General features: G+C 34.6%; 1 protein-coding gene across 3 annotated transcripts in view; it reads left to right on the top strand.

Moving 5' to 3' along the window:
* The window catches only part of MIGA1 (mitoguardin 1), a 45,738-nt gene extending 34,058 nt beyond the window's left edge, over positions 1-11,680 (top strand). For 2 of the 3 annotated variants that reach the window (XM_075508547.1, XM_075508548.1), the window contains exons 9-16: positions 3,141-3,259; positions 3,442-3,514; positions 3,862-3,948; positions 4,072-4,170; positions 4,500-4,634; positions 6,005-6,058; positions 7,880-7,996; positions 8,332-11,679. In XM_075508547.1, the coding sequence (XP_075364662.1) occupies positions 3,141-3,259; positions 3,442-3,514; positions 3,862-3,948; positions 4,072-4,170; positions 4,500-4,634; positions 6,005-6,058; positions 7,880-7,996; positions 8,332-8,550 (903 nt within the window). In that variant the 3' untranslated portion in view covers positions 8,551-11,679. Of the gene's footprint in view, positions 1-3,140; positions 3,260-3,441; positions 3,515-3,861; positions 3,949-4,071; positions 4,171-4,499; positions 4,635-6,004; positions 6,059-7,879; positions 7,997-8,331 lie in introns of all 3 variants that reach the window. The other variant, XM_075508549.1, reaches the window with a different exon arrangement.
* Positions 11,681-12,662: the final 982 nt, after the last annotated feature.

Genomic DNA, 12,662 nt, shown 5'->3' with positions numbered 1-12,662 from the left:
TCTAATAGCTGAACTCTGCTATGTTAGAAATGTGGATGTGTGTTTGGAACATCTTCAACTAATTCTATTTTCAAAAAGAATGGCCGTTACTGAATGTTTGCAAGACCATTTAAAACATAAGACTGTATGTTTATATATATATATTGTTTGTATCTACATATAAAACATATATAAATATATTTTTAAATACTAGAAAGCATCAAAAGAAAATCCATGATGACTTCAGGAGCATTACGGTGCAGCCTCAGAGGTTGCCTGGAAATCACCTTTTCTAGTTAAACTTAGAGGTCGTTTTAGTTTCTGGTTTTCAGTTTGTTTTGTTTTTTCTCCTCTCCTCTTTTTGCATGCTAAGAGAAGTCAGTGACAGAGGAATTTGCACCCCCTTTCCAAATGTTATTGGTTGGGACTAACTTCAATCTGTAATCAAAACCATCTTCTCAGCAGAAGAATAGTTATACCCTTCCCTCCTGCTTAGTAGCTGGTTGATTTAACTGCTTTCTTCGTTTGAGCTCAATAATACCAATTACAACAGTAACACAGCTATTTTATTTCATCTGCTAGCATGAGAGGAAGTTTAAAAGAAAAAAAAAGCGAAATATAACCAAGGGCCTCACCCAACTCCCAGGTATCAGATTCTATGCTAATCTGTAACCACAAAGGCTATGATCAGGCATCTTCATGTGCTAAAGATGTTATCACCTCGGGCTTGCTGGCAGCAGATGGAGATGACCTGCATCTAACTGTAGAAATCACGTGAGTCCTAATTCAGTCACAGTCAGTCAGTTTGCCTAAATATCTGAAGAAGGTGATTTGCCTGAAGTTCACTAGAGAAAACTAATATAATCCCTTTTACCACAGAAATGATAACCTCCAAGAGAGGGGCAGCTGTTTACAAAGTGCATATGTGTTCACAACCTATTTCTTCTCATGCTTTGCAAATGAAATAAAGTAAATGGAATTTTTTATGGCTTCAGTAATAGCTGGATCAGGTAAGAAATAAATTAGTATACTTATTTGTGTTCTGTTTTGATCTTTATTTTGGAAAATGTGTATGTATTGTTCCACAGTTAATACTTTCTTAACCATAATGTAGAAAAACAAATTCTGGAGTAAAGATTTTGCACTTGTTCTTGTTTATACCTGTTCTCACTATTACACTATATATACGTGTGTGTGTGTCCCCGTATGTATATTGATTTCTTACATCTGAAAGAAATATATTGATTCCTGTTTCTTCCAGTTGGTTAAATTATTCCTTCCTATATATTTTTACATATATTTTCAGTTAAAAGCTGTGTGGCTTCCTTTGTTTAATAAGAACATAAATTTTCAGGTGGGCTTTTTGAATTAGCAAATCCAAAACACAATTTGGTGCTGTGATTAATATTGTTAAATTGGAATAAAGTCTTTGGTCTTGATAGCTGTAAGTCTTTTTTAGGAAGTCAGCTTATTCTACTCTGTTCTTCCAAGCAAAACAACTGATAAACAAATATGTACTTTTAAAATGGAAATACTTTCAAGCTAGATGAATTCTGAAAGGGTACATTACTCATTTAAGTATAACATTTTGTTGACCTTAAAACTTTTATTCCTTCACTTATTCCCTAGCTATCATCTCATCACTTGAGTTTCAATTTTGAGAACTCTATAGAAATCTGTATAGGAATACAGATTTTTAATTTTTTTTTTTTACCCAAACAAATCAATTTAAAATGGAACCTGACAATTTTATGAAAGGAATTGTATGTATTTGCTTACAGGAGAAGGATATGGGTATGAATGATTCAAAACATCAGTGTTTGTTGCAGGTAATATATACCATCTAACAACGTGTGACACTTGTCAGAACACCAACTCTGTACTGAAATCTCTGTAACTTATTCATGTGCTTAAATATTTACATGGACAAAACCAGGTATTGGCACATGCTTATATTCTTCCTTTTAGCAAGCAAGCCTACTTGACCAAACTGTTGGTGCTGTAACTGGCTCAACTAAAGTCTCTGGAGAAGACATGCTGGATGCATACTTCTTAATGTCTTATGAAGTCTCATGCCAGCACTTGTCTGTATGTCCACAGTGATAGGAAAACTTTTCAGCATATATTTATTTGAAAATTTTAATGGAAGTTTAACATAAAGTTGTATTTTAATCTGATTTTTAAAAAATCATTCTAAGATACAGGGTAACTATTTTTATATAGTTCAATTACTGTGAGAATTATTTTTTGAAGATGTTTCTAGGCTCTGTTTTTATAGCCTAGAAGCACAGGTTTGTTTCCCCCATGCAGGATATTAAAAAAAAAAATTAAAAAAGATTAAAAAAAAGTTAAATTAATTTTCTGATCATTAACTGAACTGAAGGATGTATAAGCCTCTGGGTTTTTTTGTTTTGTTTTGTTTTTTATCATTAGTATGATGTAATGTTTGTAGTGGAAATTGTAGCTAGCCATTGTTTTGCGGATTAAATATGATATCCTGTAAACAAGAGTTCTCTGTATTATTTATGTGCTTTGAGTTCTTAATCTGTTTTTGTTTTTTCTTGCTCTAAAAATGTCTATGAGTTCATGTTAATTTATATGATAACCACGGAATTAAAACTGCCGGTAATGAAAACCTTTTTGGGAGCCTGTAGCAAAATGCTGGATGCTCAAAGCATACAGTATGCTTTGGTAACTAGCAGACATATTTACCAGCAAAACAAAAACAAGGGTGGGAGGATGTTACTATTTCCAGCTTCCTGAAGATTTGCATATTGCAATCATTCTGTACTTTGTGTCCTGACCATTATTTTTTTTAACAGCTTTGAGACCCATTAGATTTAACTAGGCAAATTAAAAACTTCACTAGGCAAATTAAAAACAAAAGTAAGCTGTCTCCATTTCATTAATTAAACTCTTGAAACTTGAAACCTGAAACTGTAGCTTTCAGATTTTAAAAGTTACGAAGAAGCAGTCTTGTTAATAGTGTGGTGTGCCTCTTCTGTTTACTAGTTTTGTGTGTTGCCCCTTTGTTTTAAGCAGATGCAGAAAAGGATACATCTTTCAGTAGAATATCAGGAAAACTCCTTTAATTTCTTTTATCTTTACAAAAATTATGTCAGCAAGCTCCTTAATGAACTTTAAAAAAAATTTTTTTTCAGCTTACAGAGCACAGAGAGATTCGTAATACGTATGGTCTAGATTCCCTTTGCCATTGCCCATTGTATGAAGAAGCTATGCACTTAGCAGAAGAAGGCAAAATTTATTCACGAGTGTTAAGGTATTGATTTATGTCTACTTAATTATTTCCAAGAAAAGCAAGCATTGAAGTTAAATATTCTAAATAGAACTTGTTTTTTAGAAGTTACTTGTACTAGGTATTTTTTCTAGGAATTAGACTTAGTTGAACTTTCTTGTGCTTCTTTTCTTAATGGTCTTTGAAAACTTTTCTGTTTTATATAGGACTGAAATGTTTGAATGTCTAGGAGACAGTGACTTCCTTGCTAAGCTTCATTGTATTCGACAAGCTTTTCAGGTAAATAGTAAGGAGAGCGATTTCTCTGTCTGTCTTGTTAAGCCTAAAGTATATGGCATTGAAACTATCAATGCACTACCTGTGCAAGCGTTTTTATAACATATTCTGTAATTAAATATTTTCTTGTTCCTTTTGCATTTCTGTAATTCTAAAGTGGGACGTATTTGCAGAGGAGTCCCAATTTTGTGATTAGCTTTGGAACCTTTGCACCAAAGGCTTATTAGGAACTTGCCTACTATATTAGTGGTTATAAGTATATTAAATTTGATTGAAGTGTTTAAGGTCACCTAGTATGAGTCACATTCACCTGTGAATGAATATGTCTATATTTTCTGAATTTTTTCTAGATAATTCTTTCAGAAACAGCAAACAGAGTATTTCTTGCTGAAAGCGGAAGAAAAATTTTGTCTGCTTTAATTGTGAGAGCACGAAAGGTAAAAGCCTTTTTTAACTAATGTTTTATTGTTAATGTAACTTCTACCAGAATTCACTTTCCAGTGTAAATAAACCATCTCTCTTGTTAAGTTTGCTTGATACTCATTGCTTTTACTTTACAGAATCCAAAGAAATTTGAAGATGTCTTTGATGAAATGATATATTTTTTGGAACAAACAGATCACTGGGATAATACTGAAATGGAACTTGCTGCTAGAGGAGTGAGTCTGAATTTCTGAAAAGTGCTTTTACCCTTAATTATGCAAACCGTAGCATCTAAAAATAAAATTTTACAGTTCAGAATTGTGGGAAAGGCAACTCTTTTCTGTTTACATTGCTGATTTAGAGAAATGGCATCCACCACTGCAGTTTAGTACCAGAAAGCACGTAATATTTTTTTAACTTCTCCTTTACTGACGAAGTATCTTTAATATTTATTAAAAACAATTATAAATCTGCATGTTAATACAGACTTAGAATGTGGTGCATGCTGAATTCCACTGCTGAAAGAGACACTAGGTTACTTAGATCATGTTCTGATTTAATATAGGTGAAAAACCTGAATTTTTATGATGTTGTTCTGGACTTCATATTAATGGATTCATTTGAAGATTTAGAAAATCCACCAATATCTATACAGAATGTAGTAAATAACCGCTGGCTAAATTCCTCTTTTAAAGAAACAGTAAGTATTTATGCGTAATTTTCATAATCATTATTCTGTAGTATAATGTAATCATTATTCTGATACAAAATTTCTGTATATGCTGAAACTGTTCTTCCGGCAATCTGTGCTTTGTATTCTTAAAGCACAATGTAAAAACGATAATAAATCCAACAACTGCAGGATAAAGACTGTGTATATTGTCTTGATAATAGCATTAATTTTGAACGCATTAAGTCTGAACGCATTACGTTTGAATGCATTAATTTTGAATAGCATTAAGTCTGAACGCAAAATATGTAGAATGATTGAATGTATTGGAGAAAATATTTTAACTCATCCTGCAAAAATGAGTTTTCTCTGAGGAAGTAGAATTTTAGAAGGGAAGTTTCTGTTAGCCACATCTTAGATATTAGATACAGGTTTTGGTTCATATACCAGAGATATAGCAATAAGGCACAAAGTTGCAAGCAAACAAAAGTAAATTAATACAATACAGGCATGCAAATGTTGATAACATTTCACACTTTTTCAGATATGCCTGTTTATTTGTCAAATAGATCTCATCCCTCTGTTACAGACATACAGGCTACTGCCATGGTGAGCTGGTAGAGATACCACTGTCATTTCATCCATTTATATCTATCAACTGCTAGTTTTCCTTTTATTTTTGAAATATGCTTCTAGAGGAATTGAAATTGAAATTGAAATATTCCCTCTAGAGGAAAAAAACAAAGTAACATGCATATATTTATTTTCATAGTTATGTGATAACATTGTGTTTTGTGAGTAGTAAATTACCTTGCAGTACTGAAGGAGAATCAGATGAGGATAGTTACAAGTTATGAGGGGAAAAAGCCTAGTACTGATATCAGTATATTGTATTTCACAGGTCCATATTTGGACAAAACTCCTTAGCTGAATCTGAAGCTATTGCAAGAATGTTTTTGCTAAAATGAGAAGGACATTTCAATGTGTTCACATGCTACTTAATATCTAAAATAGTTACTTATGTCTGAGCACAGACTTTGGTATATAGGAGACTGGCCTCAGTTAAACCCAGTGAACGTTGCTAACCGTTGCAACTGTAAAATCAGTCAAGGATGCCAAATTACATTTGAATGAAACTAAAGAAAATTTTGCAAAGTAAGATCTGAAAATAACAAATATGAACTACATATAAAATTAGTTATTTGTATCAGCTGATATTTTATAGCTATAGTTTTGTGTTATCACAAGATTGGAACTGAAGAAAATACAAATCCCCAAAATATAGAAATACAGTATTCTGCAGATCACTTCTTTTGAGATAAAAGATAATTTCTCTTATAATGAAGTTACACAGGGTTTTGGGCTTTTTTGCCCCTTTTTTTTTTTTTTTTAACATTTAGGCTGTGGCTTCAAGCTGTTGGTCAGTACTGAAGCAGAAAAGACAGCAAATGAAGGTAAGTTGCCTTGCAAATTATGTGGACCTAAGTTACTGCTTGGCTCCTAAGAATTGAAGTTCTGTCCTGTAGCTTTAGCAAAATAAATTACAGATCAACCCTTAATCCTGTTGACATTAGTTTAGACAAGAGGCTGCCAATTGTATAAGTTTAGCTCACGGGGCCCTAGTATCAGTTTTTTAGCAAAAAGTCTTAGCTGAAAGATTTTCAACCTAGTTTAGGTCCAGTCAACAGTGGTGACAGTAATTTCTCTGACTTGTGGCCCCACACATGTACCTCGGATTTCTGCAGCCCAAGGCCATTAATCTTGTATCTCACCCGCTTATGCTAGGATTCTCAACCCTGTCTCCCTGCATCATCTCCACAGCTAAAAAAAATTCAGTCCTGTCCCTTTACCTACCTGAAGGACCATCTTCCTCGCCAGCAGCAGGAACTCTGTTGCATCCTCCTTCAGCCCCCTTCTGCATCCTGACCTCTCAGTGAAGGAACTCTGCAGATTTCAAAGTAGAACTCTGTGCCAGCAGCTCCTTACTTCCACCTTTGGGGTCTTTTATTAGGCCTAGGAGGCAAATGCCCCATCTCTGTAATAGCCAGTCCAAAAGCAGAGTTGAGGCTTGCTGCAGGATATCCATAGCCTTAGAAGTGGTTTTGCATACTGCAGGTGAGGAATCTCTGCTCAGCTGACTGGCACTGACACCTTTCTCTGATTGTAAGAATAGCTATTTATGTAACTCCTAACTGCCAAATACATATTTCACCATAAAAAAAAGTTGCTTCCAATGCCAGCTGGTATTTTGTCAAAGGTCCTCAGCTACCTTTATCCCTTAAGATTTGAGATGTTACATCCCTGTGTCAATATGGTTGGGAATTTTGTCTAAATAGATCTTTTCTACGCTAGTTTTATATAAAGGGATTATACCTCCAAAACAGATGTTATAGTAACCTATTATTTTCATCTCTATTTCAATGCACAACTACCTTACTCTGTAGTTCCTTTGTATACTGAAGTCTCAATATTTATAAGTTTGTAAATGCGTGAGTAACTTTACTCCTTGGGACTAGTTTCATCAGTGCTGCTGGAGTCATTCAGAAGTAGATAAAGTTAAGCACCATGGAAGTCTTTGTAAGGGAGAGACTAACTGTACCACAAGGAGTTTGATGAACTTAAATTCACTTATGAACAGTTCTTTATGTGGTATTTTATGTTTTAATTAATAAAATTAGAAATTAATCATAATTTTATAAATTAACTGATGTAAAATTATAAATATATGTTTATGAGTATATAAAATAAACTGTACATCCATATATGATATGTAAATTTATACTATATTATATTTTATGAATGCCTGTAGGTTGTAAAAGTAACAACAGGATGGACATTCACAGATACTTTATGTTTTTCTTTAGACTTAAAGATAGATTCTTGTAAGGTGTATTTTTTTTCCATTCAAAACTGCAGTTTGCTTACTTTTTTGCAAGTTTCAGTTATACATAGTGTATAGGGGCTCAAACAGGAATAACTGAATGAAATTATCTGATCTGTCATATGGAGTCAGAGTAGGTTGTTCATGATCTTTTTGGGCTTATACCTATTAATCTTAAAATATTTAAAATGCAAAGTACCACTGAAGTAAAAACCTTTTCTAAAAAAATAATGACACTTGTTTGGTACGGTTGCCCTGTAACTTAAAGGAGTTCAGGTTACCACAGCCCTGAAGCAGTAGGTGTTTTAGGCTTTTCTGAAAACTTAATTTTATATAATAGAGATTTATACTAAATTTACTGTGTAACTTTTGTCTACAATTTTTACATCACTAGGTGCCTGATGGATTTTTTGCACATTTCTATGCTATATGTGAACATATCAGCCCTGTTTTGGCGTGGGGCTTTTTGGGCCCTAGAAATTCCCTTTATGACCTATGCTGCTTCTTCAAGGTTTGGAACTTTCTTTAAATTACCATTTATCTTAATTAAAAAACAAAAATCTTCCAGATTAAAAGAAATGAGGATCTTATTTATAGGCATACATTTGCATTTTCCTAAGATTAAGACTAACAGTAAGAAATGATGAAAATAAATATTTTCATATTAAGATTTTTTTTAAGCCTAGAACTGTTTTGCAAAGTCTGTTTTAGTGCACTTCTCTCTTAGCACCAAAAGAGTACATAAATTGATGTTTTTAGGAAATGTGTAAAAGAAATAGCTAGCATCGCATACTTTTTTTCTTCTTGTAAGTGAATACAAGTTTGTCCTTTTTTTCCCCCCACTAGGATCAAGTGCTTTTCTTCCTCAAAGACATTTTTGATTTTGAAAAGGTGAGATACTCAACTATGGAGAGTTTGGCTGAAGATCTTATGCAGTTATTAATCCGACATACTGAACTTTTAATGGCCTATCTTGGAGCAGATTCACTAAAACATGTCAGTGCTTGCGTAAATGGTCATGGGCATGTCATGACCAGTGGACTCTTAGAAGCAAAAGTACAGTAAGCTTAAAATCCATGACAAATGAAACGGAGTGCACTTTGGCGTACTCCTTCCCACCTTTCTCTCTAACGCTGAAGCTATCATTGCTGTTACTGAGCAAGCATCTGAAAATGTATCATGTTGCTAAGTATGGAAGAGGACTCAGGGAGGTTAAATGTACATCTGCGAAAAGAACTGGTGAACATATTATTGTATATACCTAAATTAAATTTGCAGCTCAGCTGTCACTGTATTTATACTTAATGTATCCCAAAGCTTTTTTCTGTAATATTTGGGTAAAGTTTATTTATGAAATACTGTACTTTTGCACAGATAATTTGTAAGTGAAGCTGATGGAGTTGTTTCCTTTAAAAGCTTGTAGTACAAAGTGTTCATTACAGAGTCTCCAAATCATTGTGTGTCTAGATCTAGAAGGTGTTTCGACTGGGCTATATGCAGTCTCCGATTCATGTGACACGTGCAATAAAGTAATCACACTCACAAAAGCAAACATGTTGCCACTGCCCTGAAATTACATTTGTGTGGGTGTAAGCAGTCATTTTGTACTACAGTGTAATAGTGTGATGCAGGAAATGCAGGCACCATTTGAGCAGGAATGACTTCCAGTATGCATTTTTTACTTATTTTGTTTTAAAATGTCTAAACATCATGAAGGTGTTTGAGAGCACTTATTTATATTCAAAAGGCTATGCTAGCTTCACCAATTAATTTGAAATTTTTCCTTTTTCTAAAACTGTTACTACTTTATATGCTGGTGGTAAATAAACTAGTACCATTCTCAGTTCATATGTAGCATTTCAAAATACATTTTTACATAAGGATGTATGATAAAATTTGTTAATCATGAAACAGAATCGAAGGCAGTGTTTTATAATGAAAAGCATTTCCGTCTTCCTCCCTTCCTTGTAGGAAGTCAGGTGTCTATTTAAGAGGAAATGTAAGCAATTGTGGCCATGTATGTGCAATGCAAAACTGCGGCTCAGGATAAGGAAGCCTCAACTTCAGATAGGAGCACAGCACAGTAAGGAGGCATGAGGGAACTCGCAGTAACGGTTTTTCCTGCGCTAGAGGTAATAAATAATGATGCTCTGTAATCTTTGAATTTTTGTAAACTGAAACAATGTCTCACCGTTAGCTTAGGCTCTTAAACTACACTTACATATGCTTTGCCACACAAAGCCAGCCCTCAAGAATCTATCCTGTGTCAAGTAATACGGAGTAAGTAATTACAGAGTAATTCTAAATATTCAGATACTTGAGAAGCATGTTGTTAAAATCTAGCATATTGAAACAAACATCGATTAGAAACATTTCAACTTTTGTTGCAAACACAACCCAAAATGGTGATATTTGAAAAGGAGGGTCTGTGTAATTCCATAGATTTTACTGAAGCTGACATTTTTCTCCTTTGTTGTACTCATTTGATAAATATAAAAATGATGAAAATGTGTCATATGCCTTGTGTGAAATGCCAACTGATTATGGTTCATAAAAAAAAAAAAAGTATACTTCTATGTGTAATAAAACAGAAATTCCAAATGCTGCTGTTGGCCTATTTCCACCATTCAAGTTGCTGAACTTGGCACCGTGCTCCATGCTATACTTTTTTCTCCACAAAGTATGTCTTCAATACCAGCATGTGAAACTTTTTTTCACCCATCTCACTTAGCTTAAACATACTTATCTGCTCAAAAGTGTCCATATCTTGGCAGCTTTTTGAGTCTGTGAATGAAACTGTATGGAACAGTAAGGTGTCTCGTTGGGTTCAGAATCAATAGGAATAGCTGGAAATAGAAGTAACAGAGTAAATGGCATCTTCCACAGCAAATGTACTACCTGGAGGTTGCAGTGCGTCAAAGGAAACTGTCTGCTGTGGTTTGTCTGGTCTAATAAAATGATGTGAAGAGAATGACACCTGAACATTCATCACAGAAAAACAGAAATGCACTTTTTCACAGAAGTAAATGTATATTTAAGTAAGCAATTTTCACATTATTTATAAAAAGCTCTTGAAGAAAGTGCAACAGTGTTGCACATGAAATTATAAATGTTTCCAGATAATTTAAAAGTCAATCTGTCGAAAATGAAAGGATTTTTTTAGACAGAAGAATGAAAAAGGTCTAATGAAACACCAAAATATTTAGAAAATGGGTAAGAACCTGATACTATCTGGCTTAAACAAATGTATCCCTTTAAATCAGGAGCACTTCCATGCACTCATAGAGCTCAAAAGTCTGTAGGATTGGGCTGGAAATTGGACGGATGCATTTTCCATCCAAAATAAGAATTACAGTATCTGGTTGCTGTAAGATACCACCAACAAATATTTGATTCAGAAACAGTTAAGAAAGCAAGAAAGAAATAGAGAGAGAGGGGAAGGGAGGAAAAAAGAGAGCGGAAGAGGGCAATGTGCGGGTACATGTGTGTAGGCTTTTGACCTCCTCTGGGTCTTTTTGGACCTTTTCCCAAAAAGCATTCATATATTCTGTCCTTCCTAACTCCAGAGACAGAGCTATAAATTGAAATGGGAGATAGCTGTCTCCTTGTAACACAGAACTGGAATCAGTTCTCTTATAGCCTAAGGTTTATATGCCTTAGCTAGAAGGTGTATAGAGAATACCTGTTGATAACCAGCCTGGTTATCAGGCATATAATTCTTAGCATGGCTTAAGAATTTCAAAAGTCCACCATCTTTGAAAACACAAGTGCCAGAGCTGCACCAAAACCGTGATAGTATGATGCAATTCTACTTTAGTGAATTCATAATCAAAATCAGAATTTTGTTTATAATCTCTAAATTTTTAGATAGTTTTGAATGCTACTTTCCATGCTAATAAGAACAAGCTAAATTTAAAAGCCATCCTGTTCTGCTATAACTGTACTCCTAAGATCAGAAATGTTGAATGTGTAGGGATTATACAAGAATCAAATATTTATATAATTTGTAATTTAGTTGTAATAAAGATCTCACTTGTAATGTGTTCTTAATGATTATTATACTTCACTTTTGTAGTCTTTGCTTTCTATCAAACTAAACACGTCAAATCAAGTGTCAGAGTAAGTGTATTTGTGAACTTTCTGTTGCCTAAATGAACTGCAGTTGTGGATATTAAATAAAATAATTCAGTGAAATGACTGTTGCTCATATAACTGTATCTAAAACTTGAATTTGCTCCCTGGAATCCAACAAAACCTAACTATTACAAAATTTATTATATACGTGAAAAAGAAACGGAATGGGAACAGCTTTTGAGCTGTCCAGTTTAAACTGATTTTGTCGACCTGTTTCATTTTGCTTCTATTAAATGGTCCACAGCAGTGATACAGTTTCAACACATAGGCCAGTGATCTGCCAAAAAGCCAAATATTGGTGTTTCTAGTCTTGGAAGTCAAAAAGTGATTCAGCCACACACCTTAATAGATGAAGAAAGCCCCCAGCCTCAGGATGGCTGTCGTGGCTTGCAGGCATGATGCAGGCAAAGTGGATTCCAGTGGTGGGACACAGGCAGTGGTTGGTCAGCTGGCGAGAGCCCTGCCTGTCGTACCAACCAGAATGGTTTCGTTGCGTTCACCCCTCCATGCAAAGCTGTTGTCTCTTTTCTTGGTTTTAGGAGACGAGTTTTTTCAGGATTATTTCCAAAGCAAACTGCTACAGTGAGCTCCAGTCGTGGAATAATACTTCCTTTGTGGGGTAATATAAATAATGACATAGAGAACATAAAGTGTCTAATCCTTACTGTAGAGGGGCAATGTATATATGCTTTGACCTGCCCAAATTTGTTTTATGTGTTATATGTGTTCATCTGCTGAAAACTGTTATTTTACTGAGAGTCGAAAGCCGTGCCTTAACTGAAATCTTGTGCCTTTGCTTCAGAAATAGGAGTGCAGCTATTTCGAGGGTGGCACTGGGGGAAAGTGCCTGCGCTGTCCCTCAGAAGACAAGCACATTTTGTGTGTTAACTTCGATGGCTGTTGTTCAGATTTGCAAAGCCTACGGTCATGTGGTTATCATCCTAACATTTATAATCCAGCTGGAAGTTAGGCTCCAGCGTGGCAGGCACAATACAAGTGAGATAGGAAGAAGAAAGTTCTGTACCGGAGACCTCGCAATTCAA

Source organism: Mycteria americana, chromosome 7, assembly GCF_035582795.1.
Source record: "Mycteria americana isolate JAX WOST 10 ecotype Jacksonville Zoo and Gardens chromosome 7, USCA_MyAme_1.0, whole genome shotgun sequence".
In the NCBI taxonomy this organism is placed as follows: domain Eukaryota; kingdom Metazoa; phylum Chordata; class Aves; order Ciconiiformes; family Ciconiidae; genus Mycteria; species Mycteria americana.
Note: the sequence above shows the minus strand (reverse complement) of the source record. Positions and strands in the feature narration are given on the sequence as shown.